General features: G+C 46.5%; 2 protein-coding genes across 2 annotated transcripts in view; both read left to right on the top strand.

Annotated features, from left to right (window-relative positions):
- LOC306981095 (NACHT, LRR and PYD domains-containing protein 14-like) overlaps positions 1 to 24912 on the top strand; it is a gene marked incomplete at both ends in the record, with an annotated part of 347014 nt that overhangs the window by 141754 nt on the left and 180348 nt on the right. The gene's annotated exons all lie outside the window — the stretch shown is intronic.
- LOC306980693 (protein NLRC3-like) lies at positions 4863 to 15610 on the top strand (the record flags this gene model as incomplete). Its single annotated transcript, XM_079580121.1, has 6 exons — positions 4863 to 4914; positions 8501 to 8997; positions 9233 to 10554; positions 10631 to 10804; positions 11562 to 11721; positions 15515 to 15610. 6 exons carry the CDS (start codon positions 4863 to 4865, stop codon positions 15608 to 15610), a joined length of 2301 nt encoding a protein of 766 aa, XP_079436247.1.

Genomic DNA, 24912 nt, shown 5'->3' with positions numbered 1-24912 from the left:
AACACATTTGTTCTCATGTTCACGTCGGTCTCCACAGCAGGAGTTTGTAATTGATATATATTCACCTGGACACGCCCCTCAGCTCCACAGTGCTGTGTTTCAAACTGATCTCTCTCTCTTCTCTCGCCTTACTTGACACATTGTGCTGAAATTTGGGGTAATAATTATAAAACTACTTTACAACCGATATTCATCCTTCAAAAAAGAGCAATAAGAACAATGTATAACGCTGGTGACCGAGACCAATCCACTGTTTATTAAAGCCAAGATTCTAAAACTTCAAGACATGATCACTTTTAAAACTGCTCAGTTAATGCACAAAGCTGAAAATAAGCAGCGACCTCTAAAAACTCAGCAGTTGATTTCTGAAAGAGAAGGAAAATATCATTTAAGGGGCTCGGATCACTTTAAAACTGCCCATGCCCGGACATCCAGGAACAGTTTGTGTGTGTCCGTTTGTGGTCCTAAAATATGGAATAAATGACACGTAGACCTCAAACCATGTCCGAATATCAGACAGTTTAAATATTGTCAAAAAGATTCAGATTAGTGCTTAAAGATATAACCTTTTTTCTGCCTCGCGACGCTTAAGAATCTTTTCTGGAATAGCCAGAGGGGAATAGTAATCATGTTTACCTGTAAACTTGAAATGTTTAAACAAGACATTTTTATGTCTGTTGCGACCAGAGTGGGCCATAAGTACTTAATCATTTGTGGCAATATATAGGCTCTAGGTAAAGGTATGCTGCCATAATGTAATATGGGGAATTCATTCATAGCCGACAGTACATGGGAGGAGGAGTTAGCTCGGAAGGAAATCTTGACCAAATAAGGGCCTAAAGGGAATAGCCATACTGATTGGGCCGAGTCAACAAGGGGCAAAACAGGGGTAGGAAATTGAGGGCTTTTGGAGAATATAAAAGAAGGGAGCGCAAGCAGCCTAGTGGGGTTTTTGCTTCGGAGCACCTCCAGAAGAACGGAAGAGGACGCAGATCTACTAAGACTGCAACGCTGTATAGCCCAAGACACGCCGAGTAGAGATTTCGACGCATTGGACTGCAGAAGTTCCTCTGCTTCACACGGAGACGGGACAAAATGAGGAAGAAGGCGACCGGCCTTTCCTGAATCAAACAGCTGCATCCTCCCGCTGACACAGCGGTTGAGAGCGGGAGTGAGAGTACGCTGGTGACAGGAAATCACCCGTTTCGACCTCTCGTGCCCTGTACTCTGAAAGGAGCTCGGTGGAGACTCGGAGGAGCACTGTGAAAGGCCGTCACTCTGGCTCCGGAGTACCACCGCTAAATTGTATAAGACCACAGAAAAAGATACCCTTACGGCAGCTCACAGCGAGGAGTGAGACTAGATACTGTCGAGGCTGAGTGGAGGAGACCTCAGTGCATACCTCAGTCGGGCTCACGAGCACGATGCGTCTAAATTGCTGTAGATGAAGCTGACATTCTCCCTCTCCCTGAAACCAACAGAAGAAGAAGTGCCATAATTCAACGTTCATTTGTCATCTCAAGGACTGCGAAGTTAATGATATTATCTAGTCATAGGTCCTCACTTATATTAACCTAATATAGTCAATTTATGTTGTGTTATATGTGAATCATTATTTGGCAAATGAGCTGTACTTTAACATTTTCCTGCATTAAAATAACCAAATCATAAGTTAATCTCTCATGTCATTCTTTGGTACAAAGTCTTTTGAATGTAAAATGTTAGGTAGTTCCCCATTTTGCTTAGAAATAGTTCTATAGGTTGTTACAGTTTTTCCACCTAAAACTTATGTCCCGGGGGCCAAAACTGGCCACTAAAAGGTATTTCTGACAACAACGAATCCGAACACACGGCAAGCTGCTAAGACTGAGGGGGTCGAGGTGAATATCTCCGGGAGTTGGTGTCTCGGCGGTGATTTCACAACGGCGGAAGCAGGGCAGACCTCACAGCAGTAGAAGTCAGACATTTTTGCCAAGCAGCTTAAAGTAGTTCTCTGAGTCTCAGAAGTGTCAAAGCCCACTGAGGCATAAAGAGACAGGACCCTTTGATTGGAGAAGCTGTTGAAATACTAGGTTTCGACACAATATCAATACAAAGAATGGATTTTCTCTAAGTATCGGAGGAAAATCTCTGACTTTTCATGTTCAGCTGTTGTAAACCTGATGTTGATGGTAGGGAGTATTCACACTGTATATGACAACTTGATTTAGATCACAGAGCTCAAATTATTGTTTTAAGGAAGCCTAAAAAGTAAATAGGAAAAGAGACTGACAGTACTTAAAAGGGGCGGGACTAAATAAGTGTTTACTTCCCCCCCACTCCTTTCCGGACGGCCTCATTTCAAACGTGCAAAAGGTAAAATAGTTTGTACTAAGACGTAAATGTGTTGAGCTGCACGTCTGAAACTGAGCTCATCTGCCACGATCATGGCAGGTTGTGTTTTGAGTTCGTATGAGTTTGTGTTTTTATGTTTTGTTCATGGTCCGGATAAAATCTGACAATACTTACAATACAATCTCTCCTTAATGTGGCTTTAATGGACATTTGTGTGTCAGTGTTTGCGTGGTATTATCAGCGTGTCAGTGTTTGCTCTGAGTCCTAAACATCTGTCACATTTCTCTTGTATTCCTGAGCCCTGTGTCATCGATGAGAATAAAAGTGAGGATAAAAGTCTGGCTCTCACGGCCTCGGCTCCGGCTTTTACTTTCACACTTAAACCTTTACTGATAAAACCACACAAATAAACATGTCACATTTCAGAGACGGTTTAACCCTCTGTGGAATCAAACCCTTATGGCTCTGACACAGTGAAACCTCTCGACTCCCACCTGAACGGATCCCGTTTCATCCAGGCTTTCAAAAGGCTTTACCCCAATCGAAAAGCTTCTGGGGAGAAAAGCACCAAAACAGACACACAAAATGAGAAGAAAACAAGGATGTAAACGCGACGAAAAAGTGACAAAAATGCGACAAAAATGTGACAAAAAAGTGACAAAAATGCGACAAAAATGTGACAAAAACTCAACCAAAAAGTGACAAAAATGTGACAAAAATTCTAAAAAAATGTGACAAAAATGTGACAAAAATGCGACAAAAATGAGACAAAAAGTGACAAAAATGAGACAAAAAAGTGACAAAAATGAGACAAAAATGCAACAAAAATGCAACAAAAAAGTGACAAAAATGTGACAAAAATTAACCAAAAAGTGACAAAAATTCTACAAAAATGTGACAAAAATGCGACAAAAATGAGACAAAAAGTGACAAAAATGCAACAAAAATGCAACAAAAATGCAACAAAAATGAGACAAAAAGTGACAAAAATGAGACAAAAAAGTGACAAAAATGAGACAAAAATGTGACAAAAATTAACCAAAAAGTGACAAAAATTCTACAAAAATGTGACAAAAATGCGACAAAAATGAGACAAAAATGTGACAAAAATGCGACAAAAATGTGACAAAAATGTGACAAAAAAAGAGACAAAAATGCGACAAAAATGAGACAAAAATGAGACAAAAATGTGACAAAAACTTCACCAAAAATGACAATAATTCTAGAAAACAGCAAAAACGCGAGGAAAAATCTCAGTTTTGTGAGTCTTAGCTTTCAAATGAGGCGTGACACTGGCCTGTTGTTCTGACGGGGCTCAGAGATTGTGTGTTTGTGTTGTGTCCTGTCTGCTGTGGTTGTGTTGTTGCATTGCACTCCCATAGTCTCCTAATAAAATCAAACAAAGTGTTATTTTCAACGTCAATCAATCAATATCTCTTTATAAACGATTTTATTTGGACCTTTAAAAACATGGTTGTTCATCCATGATGCCAAAGCACAAACAGAAATGTGAAGAAAGTGTCCGGAGTGTGAAGATGTAAATATAAATATAATCCCATTTACAAACTCTGACTCCATTATTTAGATTTCACTGCTGAAAATATTGGTGATTTTGTCCACTTTTATACATAAAATGATCCACATTTCCTTCTGATCTCAGTGTCAGTGATCCTCAGCCTGTGCCTTAAGGGTTAAGTGTGTGGCTGTGGTGACAGAGGGCGGGGCTTGTCCTCAGGTAAAGAGCAGGTGTTTCCGCCGCAGTGTCACAAATGTGCGGCTGAAGGGGAGATGACGGGACGGTCCTGTAATCTCCAAACCGAGCAGAAACCAGGGAGAGTCGGACAGAGGAGACGCTTCAGAGCCCACACTCAGGTGAGGCTTTGGAATCAGACAGAGCTACAGTTTACAGACTCATCACTGCATCATATACACAATAACATACACCAGAGCACATTTGGTGTTTGGCCTTAAGTCAAGGGTCATTGAGTCATAATGAGTGCATTATTAGAGCTGTATCAGTGTAATGTGTGTAAATGCTTCTTATAAACAGAGCAAATACGTGTCTGAACCTGTGAGGAGGCAAAGTGCGTGTGAAGGAGTGTGATGAGGAATGTAGTCGAGCTGAACTGCTGAGCCGCTCACACTGTTTCCTGTTCGTCCAGTCTCAGGTAAAAATAAACTCAGCGTTCACATGATGAGGTTTATCTCTGTGTTAAAGGCTCTGATTCTCCCTCAGGACGAGACTCGGGGGAAATGGCAGAAGGAAAAGCAAAGCCTCCAGAGGGCAGCACTGAGCCACAGCTCTGTGGGACAAAGTGAGTTCAGTCGTTCATTCTTAACCTCCTTCAAAGACAAATGTGTTTTTAGACAAAGCAGAAACAGATTATTTTCTCTCCACAGATCTGCAGCTTCAGTGTCCGCTCTGTCCATGAACAGTGACAGGTCTAAAGACTTTAATCCAAACAGTCCTGAACCTGCTCCAGATGAGTCGCCTCCTGCTCAGTTGTCCGACACTAGAGCTGTAATCGATGCCGCTCTGCTCCGTGTTCGCCTTCGCCCACACACAGGGTCCACCTCCCGGTAAGATCCCGACGATGTGCACAGAGACCTCGGCCTCTTTGCCACTAGCGTTAGCTGGTTAGCGTCAGCTGGTTAGCATTAGCTGGTTAGCATCGGCCTCTTGCATTAAGTAAAGCACAAGTCGCTCAGCCACTGTGTTTACATCTAATGGAAACAGCTGGATTATCAGCAGTTATATAAACTCTAGGGGAGAGTGGGGGAAGATGAGACCCTTTTTGGTGGTTATTGTGTAAAATCAGTACAATCTAAATATAAGTAGTTTCTATTTACACACAGTTTGGGATGTTTTCTAGTTGTTTGCATCTTCAAAAATCGTCTCATTTTACCCCAGGAGTGGGTAAAGTTGAAGCAGGTCTTGGGGTAAATTGAACCACCAGATTTAAAGGCGAAATTTACACTAAACATCAGAAAATCTTATTCTTCACATTTTAATAACGGCTGTCAAAATTAAAGCATTAACTCACGATTAAACTCACAAACACCTCCTGTATCTGACACACACATGACCTGTAAGACAAAGCTCTTGAAGTAACGACATAAGCCAGAGGTCTCCAACCTTTTGACATTTTCATTTAACAAAAGCGAAGGAGAGATACTAACGTGTCAAAGAGTCTAATGATGCTATTTCAATGAAAATAACTTTAATTTTGTCCTTTATGAACCTAAAAGTGCGCAGATTCTGTTCAAAATCTTCAGCACCAAAGATAATGTCTCCCAAATGTGACTAATCCAGGGATGTAGAAATGCTAAAGCCTTGGACGAGCGAGATCCTTGTCATCAGCTGTTGAGTTTTTCCCGTAAAATTCTAAAACTGTGAATATTTGGTTAATGAAATGCGAGCTGCTTTACATCTGAGTGTTTTATGTCGGCCAAGTATTTATCATTAATATAATTATTAAATTCAGATCCAGGAGGAACAATGCGTTTTTCGTCCTGGTCGTGGTTCACTGGACCAGCTCTTTACCCTCCGTCGGGGAGTTCGACCAACCAGTCCACATGTGTTTAGTGGATCTGGAGAAAGCGTTCGACCGCGTCCCTCGTGGTGCCCTGTGGGGGGTGCTCCAGGAGTATGGGGTCCGGGGCCCTCGTGGTGCCCTGTGGGGGTGCTCTGGGAGTATGGGGTCCGGGGCCCTCGTGGTGCCCTGTGGGGGGTGCTCCGGGAGTATGGGGTCCGGGGCCCTCGTGGTGCCCTGTGGGGGTGCTCCGGGAGTATGGGGTCCGGGGCCCTCGTGGTGCCCTGTGGGGGGTGGTCTGGGAGTATGAGGTCTGGGGCCCTCGTGGTGCCCTGTGGGGGGTGCTCCGGGAGTATGGGGTTCGGGGCCCTCGTGGTGCCCTGTGGGGGTGCTCCGGTAGTATGGGGTCCGGGGCCCTCGTGGTGCCCTGTGGGGGGTGCTCCGGGAGTATGGGGTCCGGGGCCCTCGTGGTGCCCTGTGGGGGTGCTCCGGGAGTGTGGGGTCCGGGGCCCTCTGCTAAGGGCTGTAAGGAGTAGTAAGTCAGACCTGTTCCCGGTGCGTGTTGGTCTCCTCAGGGCTGTCCTTTGTCACCGGTTCTGTTCATTACCACCGGAGGGCGTCCGGTTTGGGAGCCTCAGGATCTCTGCTGTTTGCAGATGATGTTGTTCTGTTGGACCTTCAGCTGCTCTGGGGCGGTTTGCAGCCAAGTGCTAGCCAGCAATTCACGATTCCCAACATCATAATTTCTTTCGGTGGACGCCAACTTCGTGGATAAGAAAGCACAAGGGTGGAGCCGACTAATCTTCCTCGACCTCTGGGGCAAAACAGCCCCCACGCCGACCTCCGAAGCATCCACCACAAACTGAAGCAGGATGTGGCTGCAAAAGGACTGGAGCTGTGGTGAAGCGTCTCTGCAACTTGAAGGCGTGATCAGCCTGGGGTGTCCACTGAAACTTAGTGTTGACAGAAGTGAGGGCATGCAGAGGGGCAACAACGGTACTAACGTTTCTAGTGAATTTCCTTTAGAAATTTGCAAAACCAAGGAAGCATTGCACTTGCTTGCGAGACTCAGATGTGGGTCAATCAGAAACTGCCTGGATCTTCACGGGCTCCATCTTGATCTGCTCCTCTGCAATGATGTAGCCCAGAAATGACAAGGACTGTACATGGAAGTCACATTTCTCAGCTTTGACGAAAAGTTCACCAGAGACTGAAAAACAGCCAGAGCATTAGTTAACCCAAAAGGCATTATTAAGTACTCATGATGTCCTGTGGGAGTGTTCAAGGCTGTTTCCCACTCATCCCCTTCCCTTATCCTGACGAAATGGTAAGAAGACCGGAATGCGTTGCTCAGATTTCTTTTATTAACGTGGTCAAAAACAAGGAATGATGACAAAGATTTTCCACAAGATCTGCACAAGGACAAAGACCAAAAAACAGAGCAGTCAAAAACTTAACAAACACACAAGAATAAAATGACGCGCACAAGGACGAAGACAATCCGACAAGAGTGCAGATTTCACTTCTATGGCTGTAGAATTTTCTTTTTTTATCCACAGAAGCAGATCTACAGCCTCAGTGTCCGCTCTGTCCATGAAGAGTGACTGGTCTAAAGAGCATAATCCAAACTTCAGTCCTGAACCTGCTCCATTCTCACGGTAAGAACTGACCTGAACACAGAGTCTCAGCAGCTAAACTGTGCTTAATATTTGTGCAGAGTAAGTTTGTGATTGTAACAAATGTGATGTTTAAGATGTGCTCAGTGCAATTTTGTCTGAGACACAGTTGCCAATTTCGACAAAGTACGTCCTGTCCTCGAGGTAGGACTTAAACCAGTTTAGAGCAGTACCAGAGAGTCCCACCCAGTTTTCTAACCTGTGAAGTAAGATCTCGTGGTCCACTGTGTCAAAGGCAGCGCTCAGGTCCAACAGAACTAAAACTGAGACCTTACCTGCGTTGGTCTTCATGCGGATATCATTTGTCACCTTGATCAGAGCTGTCTCAGTGCTGTGGTGGGGCCTAAAGCCTGACTGGAAAGTATCAAACACATTGTTAGAGCTGCTGATAGACTACTTTCTCCAGGACTTTTCCTAAGAATGGCAGGTTTGATATGGGCCGGTAGTTGTTTAATACCTTGGCATCAAGACTGTTCTACTTTAAAAGAGGTTTAATGACTGCAGTTAAAAGTACAAGAGTGCAGCTTTCACTTCTATGGCTGTAGAATTTTATTATGTTTTATCCACATAAGCAGATCCACAGCCTCAGTGTCGGCTCTGTCCATGAAGAGTGACAAGTCTAAAGGTCTCCCTCCAGACTTCAGTCCTGAACCTGCTCCAGACTCACAGTAAGAACTGACCTGAACACAGAGTCTCAGCAGCTAAACTGTGCTTTATATATGTGATTGTAACTTGTGAGATGTTAAAGACGTGCTCAGTGCTGTGTGTTTGTGTCACAGAGAAACAGAGTCAGAGCAGGACGCCTGGCCTCAGTGTGGAGACACAGGCAACAGTCCTGATCAGGGGGTTCAAGGCCCTGCACCAGGTGAGTCTGCTCAGTCTGAGACTCATCAACCACAGCAGGGAATAAGAGACCTGTTCATCAACATTAACAGGTGTCTCCTCCTCTGTGTCCAGGTGAAGGTCTCCACAAGGTTCTGAAGGAGCATAAGCAGAGCCTGAGCAGCAGATGTGAGAGTGTGACAGAGGGAAGTGAAGAATCAGGAGATAGAACTCTTCTGAACAGCATCTTCACTGAGCTGTACATCACAGAGGGCCTCAGTGAAGAGGCCAGAGCCCAACCTGAGGAGAGGAGTCTGGAGACACAGTCCAAGAAGAAGCAGGTCCAGGAGATCACCATCAGGTGCCAGGACATCTTTAAAGCTCTGCCCCCTGAGCAGCAGCAGGGGGCGCTGCAGCAGGGCTCCATCAGAGCCGTGCTGACTGTGGGCGTGGCTGGAGTGGGGAAGACCTTCTCAGTCCTGAAGTTCTGTCTGGACTGGGCCCAGGGCTCAGAGAACCAGGAGCTGCAGCTGGTGGTGCCACTGTCCTTCAGAGAGATGAACCTGGTCAGAAGGGGGCGCTACAGTCTGATGGAGCTGATCCAAGTGTTCCATCCAGCGCTGGATCCACAGGTCACTCTCATTTAGAGAAAGCTTTACCTTTCACATCATATATTTCAAAGTCTCAAACACTTTTGAAATGACTCCTGGCTCTCAGGGCGTTTGTTAGTTCAGTCTGTGTTCACATTCACTGTAAACCCTGCAGTCCCTCACACTGGAGCTCCACCACTCACTGGTTTAAAGTGAGGGTTGAAGGAAAGTGGTGTAAAGTCATGGATGTTAAATGTTGTGTTTCTCTGCCCCACAGACGCTCACAGCCCACACTCTGTCCGTCTGTAAACTCCTGTTCATCTTTGACGGCCTCGACGAGAGCAGACTGTCTCTGGACTTCAGCTGTGAGCTCATCTCTGAGGTCACACAGAGGTCAGAGGTGGGCGTACTGTTGGTGAACCTCATCAGAGGCGCTCTGCTTCCTCACGCCCTTATATGGATCACCTCCCGCCCAGCGGCGGCCCATCAGATCCCAGCGCGGTGCGTGCACAGGGTCACGGAGGTCAGGGGCTTCATCACTGACCCACAGAAGGAGCAGTACTTCAGGAAGAGGTTCTCAGATGAAGAGCAGCTTCAAACAGTCCTGTCCCACCTCAGAACCTCCCGCAGCCTCCACAACATGAGCCAGATCCCAGTCTTCTGCTGGATCACCTCCACAGTCCTGGACCACGTGTTGAGAAGCCATCAGAGCGGACCACTGCCCCAGACCCTCACAGACATGTACGCACACTTCCTGTTGGTGCAGACGCACAGGAAGAGGAAGTACAAACAGACACAAACAGAGGTCAGGTCTGAGACCTGGGGGCTGACAGAGGCCGACACAGAGCTGCTCCTGAAGCTGGGGAGACTGGCCTTTAAGCATCTGCAGACAGGAAACATCATGTTCTACCAAGAAGACCTGGAGCAGGTGGGTCTGGACCTGAGCGAGGCCTCGGTCTACTCCGGACTCTGCACTGAGATCTTCAAACGAGAGAGTGTCTTCAACCAGTCAGTCTACTGCTTCATCCACCTGAGCGTGCAGGAGTTTCTGGCAGCCGTTTACCTTCACCACTGCTTTAAGAACAACCAGGAGGTGGTCAGGAAGTTTCTTTATGGAAGTGAAGGAACCGTCCCAGACTTCAGTCCAAATGAATTCCTCAGAGAAGCTCTTGAAAAGTCCCTGCAGAGTCCAAACGGCCACCTGGACCTGTTTGTGCGGTTCCTTCATGGCCTCAGTCTGGAGTCCAACCACAGACTTTTAGGAGCTCTGCTGAGTCCAATCCACCAATCAGAAATCACAGAAGTCATTAAAAACCTTAAAGAGATGAACACAGAGAAAGTCTCTCCCGACAGAAGCATCAACATCTTCCACTGTCTGATGGAGCTGAAGGACCAGTCTGTGCAGCAGCAGATCCAGGACTTCCTGAAGTCTGGAGGTGGATCTAAGGAGAAACTGTCTGAGATCCAGTGCTCGGCTCTGGCCTACATGCTGCAGATGTCAGAGCAGGTCCTGGAGGAGCTGGACCTAAACAAATACAACACGTTTCTCCAGGGTAAACAGAGACTGATCCCAGCGGTGAGGAACTGCAGGAAGGCTGTGTGAGTCCTCAGTCACAGACAGAAGCTTCACAGACCTGTTAGAATCACTCACATGTCGCTCTAACATCTGTTACAGGTTATTTCAGTGTGAACTCTCAGATCTTCACTGTGAAGTGGTGGCGTCAGCGCTGAGCTCCAGCCCCTCCCATCTCAGAGACTTGAATCTGAGCCGTAATAACTTGAGTGACTCCTCAGTGTCTGTGCTTTTTGCTGCTTTGAAGAGTCCTCACTGTCAGCTCTCCTCTCTCAGGTCAGTGCAGGTCTGAGGACATCAGTGTCAGGTCTGTGACGGCTCGTCCATCCTCCACTCTTCTCATCCTTTAATCACTGAGTGATGTGATGTAACCGTTCTCTTAGAGTGAAGTAAAGTGTAGGAGATCATGTCTGAAAAACTACAGCATTTACCCCCGACCTCTGAGTCCTGCTCCAAACCAGAGTCTCAGATGTTCAGCTGTAGCTACAGAAACTCCTCTGACTTTACTCTGGACTTAATCACTTCATTTATTCTTTATTCAGATTGAGGAACTGTGGTTTGTCAGAGATCAGCTGTTCCTCTCTGGCCTCAGCTCTGAAGTCCAACCCCTCACATCTCACTGAGCTGGAGCTGTGTAATAACAGACTGTCTGAGTCAGGAGTGTCTCATCTGTGTGGATTTCTGCAAAGCTCAGACTGTCGCCTGATGATTCTCAGGTCAGTTCACTGTCTCTGTGTCAGGGCTCAAGACAAAAATAATTAATTTCCAGAAGAATAAAAACTTAGAAGTTTTATCCATAGACTTTTCGAAAATATCAACACATTGAGTGCCAAAAAGAAAAAAACTTGTTTTTGCATTTTTTAATTAAAAAAACGAGACAGTCTTAGCCTGGCCTGAGTCAGACTGATCCTCATGTTCACAGATTCATGGGGGAAACTGTCTGGAATCGTGTGATTTGAATCTCGCTGACTCCGGCAAAACCAAGACGAGCCAATCAGAGCGCGGGAGCTCTGTGTGTCGTCTTCTGTGCTAGGATTTACCATCAAACTCCTCCGGCCGTGACCAAAACAGTGAAGATGGCGACACAACAGTTCATTGTGTGTTTTCTAAGCCCCGCCCAGCGGCCCCGCCCAGCGGCCCCGCCCAGCGGCCCTGCCCAGTGGCCCCGCCCAGCGGTCCTGCAGCAGCTCAGTGTCAGACAGAGGAGGGAGAGCAGAGGGATCTTCTGCACAGAACATCTCACCTTGTGCTTCAGATGCCGACAGTTTATGATCCAAACATAAACCTTGCGTCAGACTCGAGCGCTGTTTACTGCGAGTCACCACCGCGTCCTCGGCAACGTGTTTTTGTAACAATATTTCAGCTCCATGTTCTCTTCAAACAACGTGAAACTCAGGCAGAGACATTCTCAATAGTCCATGTTCTTTTCTTGAAGAGTGAAGAGTGAAATGAGGGAGACAGATCCATCCATCCATCCATTTTCTTCCGCTTTATCCGGGGCCGGGTCGCGGGGGCAGCAGTCTCAGCAGAGATGCCCAAACTTCCCGGTCCACACACACCTCCTCCAGCTGTTCTGACCCCGAGGCGACACCAGGCCAGCTCGGAGAAATAGTCCCACCACCGTGTCCTGGGTCTTCCACGAGGCCTTGTCCCACTAGGACATGCCTGGAACAGCTCCCGCGGAAGGCGACCAGGAGGCATCCGGAACAGATGCCCGAGCCACCTCAGCTGGCTCCTTTCGACGTGAAGGAGCAGCGACTCTACTCCGAGCTCCTCTCAGGTAACTGAGCTCCTCACCCGATCTCGGAGGGTGCGCCCAGCCACCCTGCGAAGGAAACTCATTTCGGCCGCTTGTTTTCGCGATCCTGTCTTTTCGGTCATGACCCAAATCTCATGACCATAGGTGAGGGTGGGAACGTAGATCGATCGGTAAATCGAGAGCTTTGCCCCGACTCAGCTCCCTCTTCACCACGACAGACCGATACAGCGACCGCATCACTGCTGACGCCGCACCAATCCGTCTGTCCATCTCACGCTCCATCCGTCCTTCACTCGTGAACAAGACCCCGAGATACTTGAACTCCTCCACTTGAGGTAAGGACTCCCCACCGACCTGTAGAGGGGAAGCCACCTTTTTCCTGTGGAGAACCGTGGCCTCAGATTTGGAGGTGCTGATCCCCATCCCGGCCGCTACACACTCGGCTGCAAACCGCCCCAGAGCAGCTGAAGGTCCTGGTTCGTTGGAGCCATCAGAACAACATCATCCGCAAACAGCAGAGATGAGATCCTGAGGCTCCCAAACCGGACACCCTCCGGCCCCTGGCTGCGCCGAGAAATTCTGTCCATAAAGGAAATGAACAGAACCGGTGACAAAGGGCAGCCCTGGCGGAGACCAACACGCACCGGGAACAGGTCTGACTTACTGCCGGCAATGAACCAAGCTCCTGCTGCTCATACAGGGAACGGACAGCCCTTAGCAGAGGGCCGAGGACCCCATACTCCCGGAGCACCCCCCACAGGGCACCACGAGGGACGCGGTCGAACGCTTTCTCCAAGTCCACAAAACACATGTGGACTGGTTGGGCAAACTCCCACGAAATCTCGAGCACCCGATGAAGGGTGTAGAGCTGGTCCAGTGTGCCACGACCAGGACGAAAACCACATTGTTCCTCCTGGATCCGAGGTTCGACTATCGGCCGGATCCTCCTCTCCAGCACGATGGAGTAGACCTTACCGGGGAGGCTAAGGAGGGTGATTCCTCTGTAATTGGAACACACCCTCCGATCCCCCTTCTTAAAGAGAGGGACCACCACCCCGGTCTGCCAATCCAGGGGCACTGTCCCCGACCGCCACGCGATGTTGCAGAGACGTGTCAGCCAAGACAGTCCTACAACATCCAGAGACTTAAGGTACTCAGGGCGAATCTCATCCACCCCCGGAGCCTTGCCACCAAGGAGCTTTCTCACCACCTTGGTGACTTCAGCCCCGGTGATGGGCGAGCCCACCTCCGAGTCCTCAGCCTCTGCTTCCTCATTGGAAGACGTGACGACGGGATTGAGGAAGTCCTCGAAGTACTCCTTCCACCGCCCGACGACATCCCCAGTCGAGGTCAGCAGCCTCCCACCCGCACTGTAAACAGTGTTGGTGAAGCACTGCTTCCCCCTCCTGAGGCGCCGGACGGTTTGCCAGAATATCCTCGAGGCCGACCGATAGTCTTCCTCCATGGCCTCCCCGAACTCCTCCCAGACCCGAGTTTTTGCCTCTGTGACCGCACGAGCTGCAGCACGCTTGGCCTGCCGGTACCTCTCAGCTGCCTCAGGAGTCCCACAAGCCAACAAGGCCAGGTAGGACTCCTTCTTCAGCTTGACGGCATCCCTTACTTCCGGGCGCCACCACCGGGTTCGGGGATTGCCGCCGCGACAGGCACCAGAGACCTTACGGCCACAACTACGAGCAGCCGCATCGACAATGGAGGAGGAGAACAGAGTCCACTCGGACTCCATGTCCCCCGCCTCCCCCGGAATCTGGGTGAAGCTCTTCCGGAGGTGGGAGTTGAAGACCCCACTGACAGAGGGATCCGCCAGACGTTCCCAGCAGACCCTCACAACACGCTTGGGCCTGCCAGGTCTGACCGGCTTCCTCCCCTGCTAGCGGATCCAGCTCACCACCAGGTGGTGATCGGTTGACAGCTCCGCCCCTCTCTTCACCCGAGTGTCCGAGACACGCGGCCGGAGATCAGATGACACAACTACAAAGACGATCATCGACCTCCTGCCTAGGGTGTCCTGGTGCCACGTGCACTTATGGACACCCTTGTGCTTGAACATGGTGTTCGTTATGGACAAACCGTGACGAGCACAGAAGTCCAATAACAGAACACCACTCGGGTTCAGATCGGGGAGGCCGTTCCTCCCAATCACTCCCTCCCAGGTCTCACTGTCGTTACCCACGTGGACGTTGAAGTCCCCCAGCAGAACAATGGAGTCCCCAGTCGGAGCACCATCTAGTACCCCTCCCAGGGACTCCAAGAAGGCCGGGTACTCTGCACCGATGTTGGGCCCGTAAGCCGAGACAACGGTGAGAGACCTGTCCCCGACCCGGAGGCGTAGGGACGCGACCCTCTCGTCCACCGGGGTGAACTCCAACACGTGACGGCTGAGCTGGGGGGATATGAGCAAACCCACCCCAGCCCGCCGCCTCTCCCCGCGGGCAACTCCAGAAAAATGGAGAGTCCAGCCTCTCTCCAGGAGTTGGGATCCGGAACCCAAGCTGTGCGTGGAGGTGAGCCCGACTATTTCTCGCCGGTATCTCTCAACCTCTCGCACAAGCTCAGGCTCCTCCCCCCCAGTGAGGTGACGTTCCATGTCCCGAACGCCAGAAGCTGCGCATGTGGACCAGGTCGTCGAGGCACCCAGTCCTCTCCGCACAATATTTGATCAAACTAGCCTCTGTTTAGCTTAGGATTTCTCAGGAACCGAGACACGTAGAATGAAAGTGTTTCCACCTCCTGAGAGCTGAGAGTCTCAGCTTTCAAACGAGCCACAGCCTGTGTCCATAACTATAACACAGAATACACTATGGTGCTACAAATATCATGAAAAATGGTCTGGATTGTTGGCACTCAATGTGTTAAATGTCATTTTAAAAATAATCACAAAATAAATGACATATTTTCATCTATTTTTGCTTTTTATACATTAAGATTTGTATATTGTTCAAACTATATTTTAGAAAGTTTTAGAAAAGAATTAGACTTTAAACAATTTGTGGAAAAGTTTGTTGTTTTAAAAACTCTTCACTTTGAATCCATGACTTATTATTCAAGATTTGTCTTTGTGTTTGTTTAATCTGTTTTATCTCTGGACTTTAAGAACTTTATTTATTTATGTATTTATTTTATTCAGATTGAGGTGGTGTGGTTTGTCAGAGATCAGCTGTTCCTCTCTGGCCTCAGCTCTGAAGTCCAACCCCTCACATCTCACTCAGCTGGACCTGAGGGGTAACGATCTGAGTGATTCAGACGTGAAGGAGCTCCTGGTCCTCAAACAGAGCCCTGACTGTCGACTGGAGACACTGCGGTGAGTCCAGACTTTATCAGACTGTTCTGAACCTGGAACATTTTCTATTTTCTAAAAACACTGAGGCTGCTGGAGTTTGTTTTAAAGAGTTTTTTAGTCTTAAATCCATTCTATCATTAAAGGTTATTTATGAAGATCAAGTGTTAACCATGTTATTACGTTATATCCTTATGAAAAACAGACCTGGAGTGAGTTCAGTTTCAATAATCATCATATTCAGTTTATCTCCGTCTTCCTCAGTCACACCAGCCCACACTCCGATACACGGGAGATTTAACAGTTTTAAAGACTTTATTATTTTTCATTGTCTTTCCATATTAATTATTGTGAATAATAATAAGTTGTAATAAATAATTCCTGATTTCTTCTTCTCAACAGCTGGAGTTAATGTTGTTCAGCAGCTCCAGATCCGACGCCTCAGTCTGAGTCCAGGAGAATAAACAGAAGGATCCAGGATCACGGCTCAGAGGAACAGGTCTGAGCTCCATCAAGAACCTGGAGACAAAAAGAGAGAAGAAAGTGAAGTCCTTCAGACTCTCCAGGCGTCTGATCCTGGAGCTTTGATCTGTTTGACTTATTGATATTATTACATTGATCTGATATTATGATCTGATGAAGAACAGTTTGTTCAGATCAGATGGAAACTCTCTGAAGAAGAACAGCCTGACCTTCAGTCTTGTTGTAAACTTTGTCCCTTGAGTGAAATAAAGTGCTTCATGACTTCAGACGACGTCCTGGTGTCGTTTCATCATAAATGTTTCCATCGTCTTGTTCCTTCGTTGTCTTTAATGTATCGTAAATAATGTAATACAGGCCGGGGCCTTTATTTACTCGAGGGCATCCAGGACCAGGCCTTTATTGGAACCAGGCCACAATTAGAGACAGGCCTTTATTTCTATTTGAGCAAAACGGACGACCAGGAAAACGAAGAAAAACATATTTGTGTCCATTTGCACCTAAAATATTAGGTTCATTTATTAATGAACATTTCAAACCCTCTCCCAGCGGCTGGAACATTGAGGCCTTTTATTTTGTCGGGACAACAGGAAGTGTTTCGTTGCTGTTAGCGGAGCTTTGACATCAGTGTCACTGCAGGTTTCTGTTTCGTTTTTACGGCGGACCGGATTATTTGTTGTTATCTCGTGTAAAGGCGAGTTTAGACGGAGCGTTTGTGTTTGTGATCGATCATGAAAGACCCGAGAGAAGACTGTGTCCTCTGTCGTCGACTTGGCTCTGATCATTACTGCGTGTTTTTTAATGTCACCGGTTTGATTCAGAGAAAGTCCTCGGCAAAAACTGTGAGGAAACGTAATCTCACCCCTGCAGTGGCTGCGAAATATAGTGATGCTTCACAACAAATTCCTCCAGTGACTTTACCTGCTAACTGTGATTTTATTGTTGACATCGTTAACAGTAAACTACTCACTGCCCTCGATACAATTGCACCATTTAAACTTATAAAGGTTAATCCTAAACCCCTTCCCCCTTGGAGAAACGGGGAACTAAAACAACTTAAGAGAAATTGCAGGAAGGCCGAGAGGAGATGAATAACGATAAATTATGAAATATTCCGTGCCCAACAAAAGACCTACAATACAGCAATAAGAAATGCAAGAAACAAATTATTTTCCACAATAATCACCAATCATAAAAGTAACTCAAAAGTCTTATTCTCGACGATAGAAAATGTTTTAAACCCTGATTTAAACACAACTCCTTTTAACCCCACAGACGCCTCTGTGAGGAGTTTGCAGACACTTCAGAGGAAAGATAGACACTATCAGAGGTTAGATTTTAGGCCCGAGCCCGAGTGCGGGCCGGGCTCGGTATTCAAACAGGCCGAGATATCATGCATGAGAGTCGGGTTCGGGTCGGGTCGGGTTTTAATTTTTTTGTTTTTTTTGTTTTTGAATCTCGAATAAGATACACACATCACCTTTTTCGTTTCATTAATACGAAATCTGATCATAACCTTTAAAATGGATGAATAGTTTACTGCTCTTGTGGAAAGACATAAACTTTAGTAACAACTGTTATTAAGCAGCGCGAGCAGAGCATGCAGTGCACACGTGAACGTGGCCCCGCCCCCGCCTGCACCATCAATCTCACACATATGACTGCGCTTCAGTCAGGTCTGACTCTAAAGCTCTCCACGTACGGGCTGTCTGGGCTGGTCTTCTGCAGACCTTTTGGGCAGAGCTGCATGTGTGCGCGAGCCCATCCCACCCTCCCCACCCCCGCGAGGCGCCGCGCTTCTGGCAGCAAGAAAATGAAAAAATAATGTCGGGTTTATTTCGGGCTTAGGTCTACATTTTACGATAATTGGTCGGGGCGGGTCGGGCTTTATGCCCGCGGGCTCGGGTCGGGTTGGGCTGAATTTTTTGGGCCCGATCTAATCTCTAGACACTATCAGATGTAATATTTGATCTACCCAAAGTAACACGGTTCTAAATACATCTGATGGTCTGTTTGTTCCAGAGGAAACACTGGACAGTTTTGTCCTGGTTAATGCTGAGGTGCTTGATAAAGTTTCCTCCTCAGTGAGTTCCACCACATGTCTTTTAGACCCGGTCCCAACGCCGTTTTTTAAAACATTTTATGGATCTTTTAGAGACGAGCTTCTAAACATGATGAATTGCTCTCTCCAGACGGGGGTCTTCTCTGCTGCGTTTAAAGGGGCGGTGGTGAGGCCCCTGTTGAAGAAGAGCAATTTGGACTGTAAAGATTTTAACAATTTCAGACCAGTTTCCAACTTACCATTTTTAAGCAAAATCTTAGAAAAACTCGTCTTTATCCAACTTTATGATTTTATTACTGAACAAAATGTCCTTGAGAAATTCCAGTGACTGACTTTTATTCCACACATTAAGAATATCACACAGATAGGTTTTTACCATCTAAAGAACATAGCCAGAGTCGCCCCATTCTCTCTCGGGCCAACACGGAGACGCTCATGCATGCTTTTATCACCAGTCGTATCCACTACTGTAATGCCCTGCTTTCTGCTCTTCCCAAAAAGAGGATCTCAGGTTTACAGCGGCTCCTGACGAAGACCAGGAGGCGGGACCACATTACACCTGACGAAGACCAGGAGGCGGGACCACATTACACCTGACGAAGACCAGGAGGCGGGACCACATTACACCTGACGAAGACCAGGATGCGGGACCACATTACACCTGACGAAGACCAGGAGGCGGGACCACATTACACCTGACGAAGACCAGGAGGCGGGACCACATTACACCTGACGAAGACCAGGAGGCGGGACCACATTACCGCAGTGTTCCACTCAGCCTGGGTTCCCGTTTGTTTACTTCCTGCACATGAGTTTTCCTTTACTCATACTGGAGTAGATGAAAACTCATGTGGAATGAGCAGAGGTTACTCAGTTACATTTACTCCAGTACTTGAGTAACATGTTGAAGAAATTGTACTTCTTAGAGCACTTTTATTTTGCAGTGCTTTTTACTTCTACTTGAGTAAAATCACAATGAAATATCTGTTTGTTACTCGAGTACAAATACTTTTTCCACTGTGAGTAAATATGTAAGCGGCGCATTATCACTTCATTATCGACTTGTCAGGACAATAATAACAACTGAGCTCATGATTGGCCTGTGATTATTCAGCTTTACCCAAATCTAAAAACCTGAAACATGAAAATGTGACAAAAATGTGACAAAAAATAGAAAAAAAAATACAAGAATTGAACAAAAAAAGTGCTTAAAGGATGAATGTGGATCAAAGCCAGTGTGAAGTGTTTCTGCAGAGCGTCTGCCGACTCAGCACAAACTCTGAAAAACAACAACACGTTTACACGTTTACAAATGAGGAGAATAAAGAGTTTTGGAGCTTTATTTGATTTTAATCTTCAGAGACATAAAGAGTCAGACGGTTTGTGGTGAATAATCCTCTTCATCTTATTTGATTCTATGTTTGTGAGAGCGTGTGATCTGAGACTCACCTGCAGCGACGCCGAGGCACTTTGACCTGGGGGGGCGTGGCCTGAGCGGGTTTGTTACATCATCGCCAGGGAAACCCAGAGTCACATGATCAGAGTCACATGATCAGACTGGACTGCAGAGGGAAAAGTACAGACACACGGGGACTTTAGGGAGGGAGGATTCAAACAGGAGGAACTAAACCCCCGCCTGATCCCACAGCGTTTTCTCCACTTCAGCTTCAAATCAAATCAAATCAAAATGTGTCTGAAAACTGGCTCCACTTTTGGACACGTTTGTGAGAAGTTCATCAAACCTTTGTTCATTGATCTGAAAGAGCAGACGCTGCACTTTTCCTGACTCCTGATTGGACCAAAGAGTTGATATTAAACACTAACGAGTGCGACAGGGTCAAAGGTCATCAGTGAGTTTGAACCTCTGTCTGTATCAAATCAAACCCAGCGTATTGTCATGGCCTTGACCTGACTTTACACCACACTGAACCAAAGAGCGCCCTCTAGTGGCTGAACACGGTCCTGTTTTACTGAGGGCCACATGTTGAAGGAGGATCTTTGTGGCTTCAAAAGGCTCTACGACTGGACCGGGGTCGATAATCACTGCTTTGTGTCTGTGTTATTTTATAATTCTCCTGTCACTAAACATGTTTTCTTTTTTATAATGTCAGGGGGAAAAATAGATTTACATTTTGTGAAACTAGGCCTGTCATGACAGCAAAAATATTGGTGATTTTGTCCACTTTTATACTTAAATTATACATTTCCTTCTGATCTCAGTGTCAGTGATCCTCAGCCTGTGCCTTAAGGGTTAAGTGTGTGGCTGTGGTGACAGAGGGCGGGGCTTGTCCTCAGGTAAAGAGCAGGTGTTTCCGCCGCAGTGTCACAAATGTGCGGCTGAAGGGGAGATGACGGGACGGTCCTGTAATCTCCAAACCGAGCAGAAACCAGGGAGAGTCGGACAGAGGAGACGCTTCAGAGCCCACACTCAGGTGAGGCTTTGGAATCAGACAGAGCTACAGTTTACAGACTCATCACTGCATCATATACACAATAACATACACCAGAGCACATTTGGTGTTTGGCCTTAAGTCAAGGTTCATTGAGTCATAATGAGTGCATTATTAGAGCTGTATCAGTGTAATGTGTGCAAATGCTTCTTATAAACAGAGCAAATACGTGTCTGAACCTGTGAGGAGGCAAAGTGCGTGTGAAGGAGTGTGATGAGGAATGTAGTCGAGCTGAACTGCTGAGCCGCTCCCACTGTTTCCTGTTCGTCCAGTCACAGGTAAAAATAGTCGTAAGCCTTAAGTGTAACAGGTGAATAGGTAATAGATCTCCTCCTCTTTGTGTTCTTGTATCAGATCAGCTCCCCTGAGGTTGTATTCATTTGTATTTATTTATTATAGGGACAGTGCATATTAATATACAAACTAGCCTAAGGGCTGTTTTTCATCTGTGGTCCCAGGACAGTTGTTGTGTGTCCTCCTGAAGGGAGTAAAAGTACAATTATACACATTAAAATGCAATACAATAAAATATTTAAAAATAAAACAGAAAATAACACTTTCAATATCGCAAACCAATCATGATACACATTACAACAAGGCTATTACAAACTCAACAATTACAGAGAGACAACAGACGAGGACAAGAGGCCAGCAGGGGGCAGGAGAGGTGAGGCCAGCAGGGGGCAGGAGAGGTGAGGCCAGCAGGGGGCAGGAGAGATGATCCTGTCAGTGCTGACAGCTCTGATTCTCAATGAGACATTTGTTTAACTGTGTTTTAAATGAGATACAGAGCCTCTCGTAAGTATTCATACACCTTGAACTTTTGCACATTTTGTCATGTTTACAACCCTAAACATAAAGATTTTATTTTGATTTTTTTACTGAACGTTCACACACAAGTAACAGACAACTGTGAAGTGAAAGCGAAATGATACATGATTCTGTTATTTTTCAAAAAATAGAAAAGTGAAAAGTGGGGCGTACATAATGCTCCGTCCACACCAAACTCGATTTGGGCGTCAAAAACGCGCGTTACGCCCGTTGTTGGACGCCTGTGCTCATTGAAGTCAGACGCTCTCGACGCGCGTCAAGAGAAGAGCGTCGTCGTGGAGCGCGTTGGGAGGAGCATGTCTGTTGCCGTTGTCAGTTATCAGTTATCAACATGGATGACATAGAGAGAGTGGCTTGGCTTTTATTGCTTCATAAAGCCAGACAACGTCGTCTACGGGCTCGTCGGCGCCGTGTCTGGATTCCTGAGATCGTCCGAAGGCGTTCTCAGTTTGGCGAGTTTCACCATTTGCTCCAGGAGCTGCGCTCGGACGAGAGTCACTTTCAACGGTACTTCCGCCGCTTTTAATCCTGGTGTTTAGATAAAGAAGCACTGATGTGTCTTTCTAAAAAAAAAAAGTCCCAGAGCGGCTGTAGCTCCGGTTCACAAAGAAGCTACGTCCGTGACTTGTGACTTGTTTACATCTGTGGGGCCGGCGTAGAATCTGCCCCGGTGGCTCAGCTACAACGTCACTATGGGGAGAAAGCTCCTGATTGGTCGACGCTCGCGAATTTCGCCAAAAAGTTCAACATTTCCCAACTCGAGCGTCGGCCACGCTCGACGCCCTGGAGGCGTCAAACGCTCACCAAGCGCGAAAAACCTCTATACGCGCCGCAGAGGAGGCGCGTGACGCGCTGCGGGACATCTTGACGCCCCCGGAGGCGCGTCCTCCATGTATTTTAAATGTAAACCTGACGCTTTGGAGGCGCCAAATCGAGTTTGGTGTGGACGCAGCATAAGTATTCATACAGATGAATGAATACTTTGTGAACCCCCTTTTGCTGCAATAACAGCACAAGTCTTTTGGGGTTTGACTCTACAAGATTTGCACATGTAGAGACTGACATTTTAGCCCATTCCTCTTTACAAAACAACTCCAGCTCTGTCACATTAGAAGGAGAGCGTTTGTGAACAGCAGTTTTCAGATTATTCCACAGATTTTCAATAGGATTTAGGTCAGGACTTTGACTGGGCCATTCTAACACATTAATATGTTTTTATTGAACCATTCCATTGTAGATTTATCTTTGTGTTTAGGGTCATTGTCCTGCTGAAGGTGAATCTCCGCCCCAGCCTCAGTTCTCTTGTGACTCCAGCAGGTTTTCCTCCAAAATGTCTCTGTATTTGGCTCAATCCATCTTCACAACTATTCTCACAGTCTCCACAGTCCCCACTGAGGAAAAGCAGCCCCACAGCATGATGCTCCCCCCCGTATATTTGACACTGGGGATGGTGCACTCAGGACCATGAGCAGTGTTAGGTTTGCTCCATACATAACGTTTGTCTCATCTGACCAAAGCTCCTTCTTCCACATGGAGCTGTGTCCTCCATATGACTTCTACAAACTTCAAACAGGATTTCTTATGGCCTCCTTTCAATAATGGCTTTCTTCTTCCACTCGTCCATGAAGGCCAGATTTGTGTAGATACGACTTATAGTTGTCCCATGTACAGATTCCCCCAGCTCAGCGGCAGGACTTCACAGCTCCTCCAGAGTTATCTTGGGGCACTTGGTTGTCTTTCTCACCAGTGTCTCCTTGTTCAGTTTGTTAGTTTAGGTGAACAGCCGTGTCTTGGTAAGTTGGCAGTGGTGCTTTACTCTTTCCATTTCTGAATGATGGATTGAACAGTTGCTCCGGGAGATGTTCAAATCTTGGGAAATCTTTGTATAACTTAACGCAGCTTTAAACTTCTCCACAGCTTTATCCCTGACCTCTCTGGTGCTCCTGGACCTTCATGATGTTGTTTAGTGACCAACACACTCTGACCACAGCTCTGAGGGCCTAAAAGAACAGCTGTAATTATACTGAGAGTAGATTACACACAGGTGCCTCTATTTAACCGTTAGGCCAAGGTGTGAACATTCTGGAGTCATGAGGAATGTTTTAAAGGCAATTTAATGCACTCAGAAAATGCTGTATGATACTTATGCAAGCCCCACTTTTCACTTTTCTATTTTTTGAAAAATAACAGAATCATGTATCATTTTGCTTTCACTTCATTTACAAACTTTGCTTTCATTTACAAACTCTGACTCCATTATTTAGATTTCACTGCTGAAAATATTGGTGATTTTGTCCACTTTTATACATAAAATGATACACATTTCCTTCTGATCTCAGTGTCAGTGATCCTCAGCCTGTGCCTTAAGGGTTAAGTGTGTGGCTGTGGTGACAGAGGGCGGGGCTTGTCCTCAGGTAAAGAGCAGGTGTTTCCGCCGCAGTGTCACAAATGTGCGGCTGAAGGGGAGATGACGGGACGGTCCTGTAATCTCCAAACCGAGCAGAAACCAGGGAGAGTCGGACAGAGGAGACGCTTCAGAGCCCACACTCAGGTGAGGCTTTGGAATCAGACAGAGCTACAGTTTACAGACTCATCACTGCATCATATACACAATAACATACACCAGAGCACATTTGGTGTTTGGCCTTAAGTCAAGGTTCATTGAGTCATAATGAGAGCATTATTAGAGCTGTGTCAGTGTAATGTGTGTAAATGCTTCTTATAAACAGAGCAAATACGTGTTAAAGTCAGTTTAAGGAGTGCCGTGAGGAAAGCAGTCGAGCTGAGCCGCTCCCACTGTTTCCTGTTCGTCCAGTCACAGGTAAAAATAAACACAGTGTTCACTTGAATGAATTTGACAAGACACGGGTTAATGGAGGGTGAAAACTGGTAGAATCAACAAGACTAACTTTACTTTAACCCATGAAGATACAGAGCCTCTCGAAAGTATTCATACACCTTGAACTTTTGCACATTTTATCATGTTTACAGCCCTACACATAAAGATTTTATTTAGATTTTTTACTGAACGTTCACACACAAGAAACAGACAACTGTGAAGTGAAAGCAAAATGATACATGATTCTGTTATTTTTCAAAAAATAGAAAAGTGAAAAGTGGGGCGTGCATAAGTATTCATACAGCATGAATGAATACTTTGTGGAACCTCCTTTTACTGCAATAACAGCAGCAAGTCTTTAGGATCTGACTCTACAAGATTTGCACATGTAGAGACTGACATTTTAGCCCATTCCTCTTTACAAAACAACTCCAGCTCTGTCACATTAGAAGGAGAGCGTTTGTGAACAGCAGTTTTCAGATTATTCCACAGATTTTCAATAGGATTTAGGTCAGGACTTTGACTGGGCCATTCTAACACATTAATATGTTTTTATTGAACCATTCCATTGTAGATTTATCTTTGTGTTTCGGGTCATTGTCCTGCTGAAGGTGAATCTCCGCCCCAGCCTCAGTTCTCTTGTGACTCCAGCAGGTTTTCCTCCAAAA

This window comes from Gobius niger, assembly GCF_951799975.1.
Source record: "Gobius niger genome assembly, chromosome: 21".
NCBI lineage: Eukaryota > Metazoa > Chordata > Actinopteri > Gobiiformes > Gobiidae > Gobius > Gobius niger.
The sequence above is the reverse complement of the archived record's forward strand: the minus strand, read 5'-3'. Positions and strand labels throughout refer to the sequence as shown.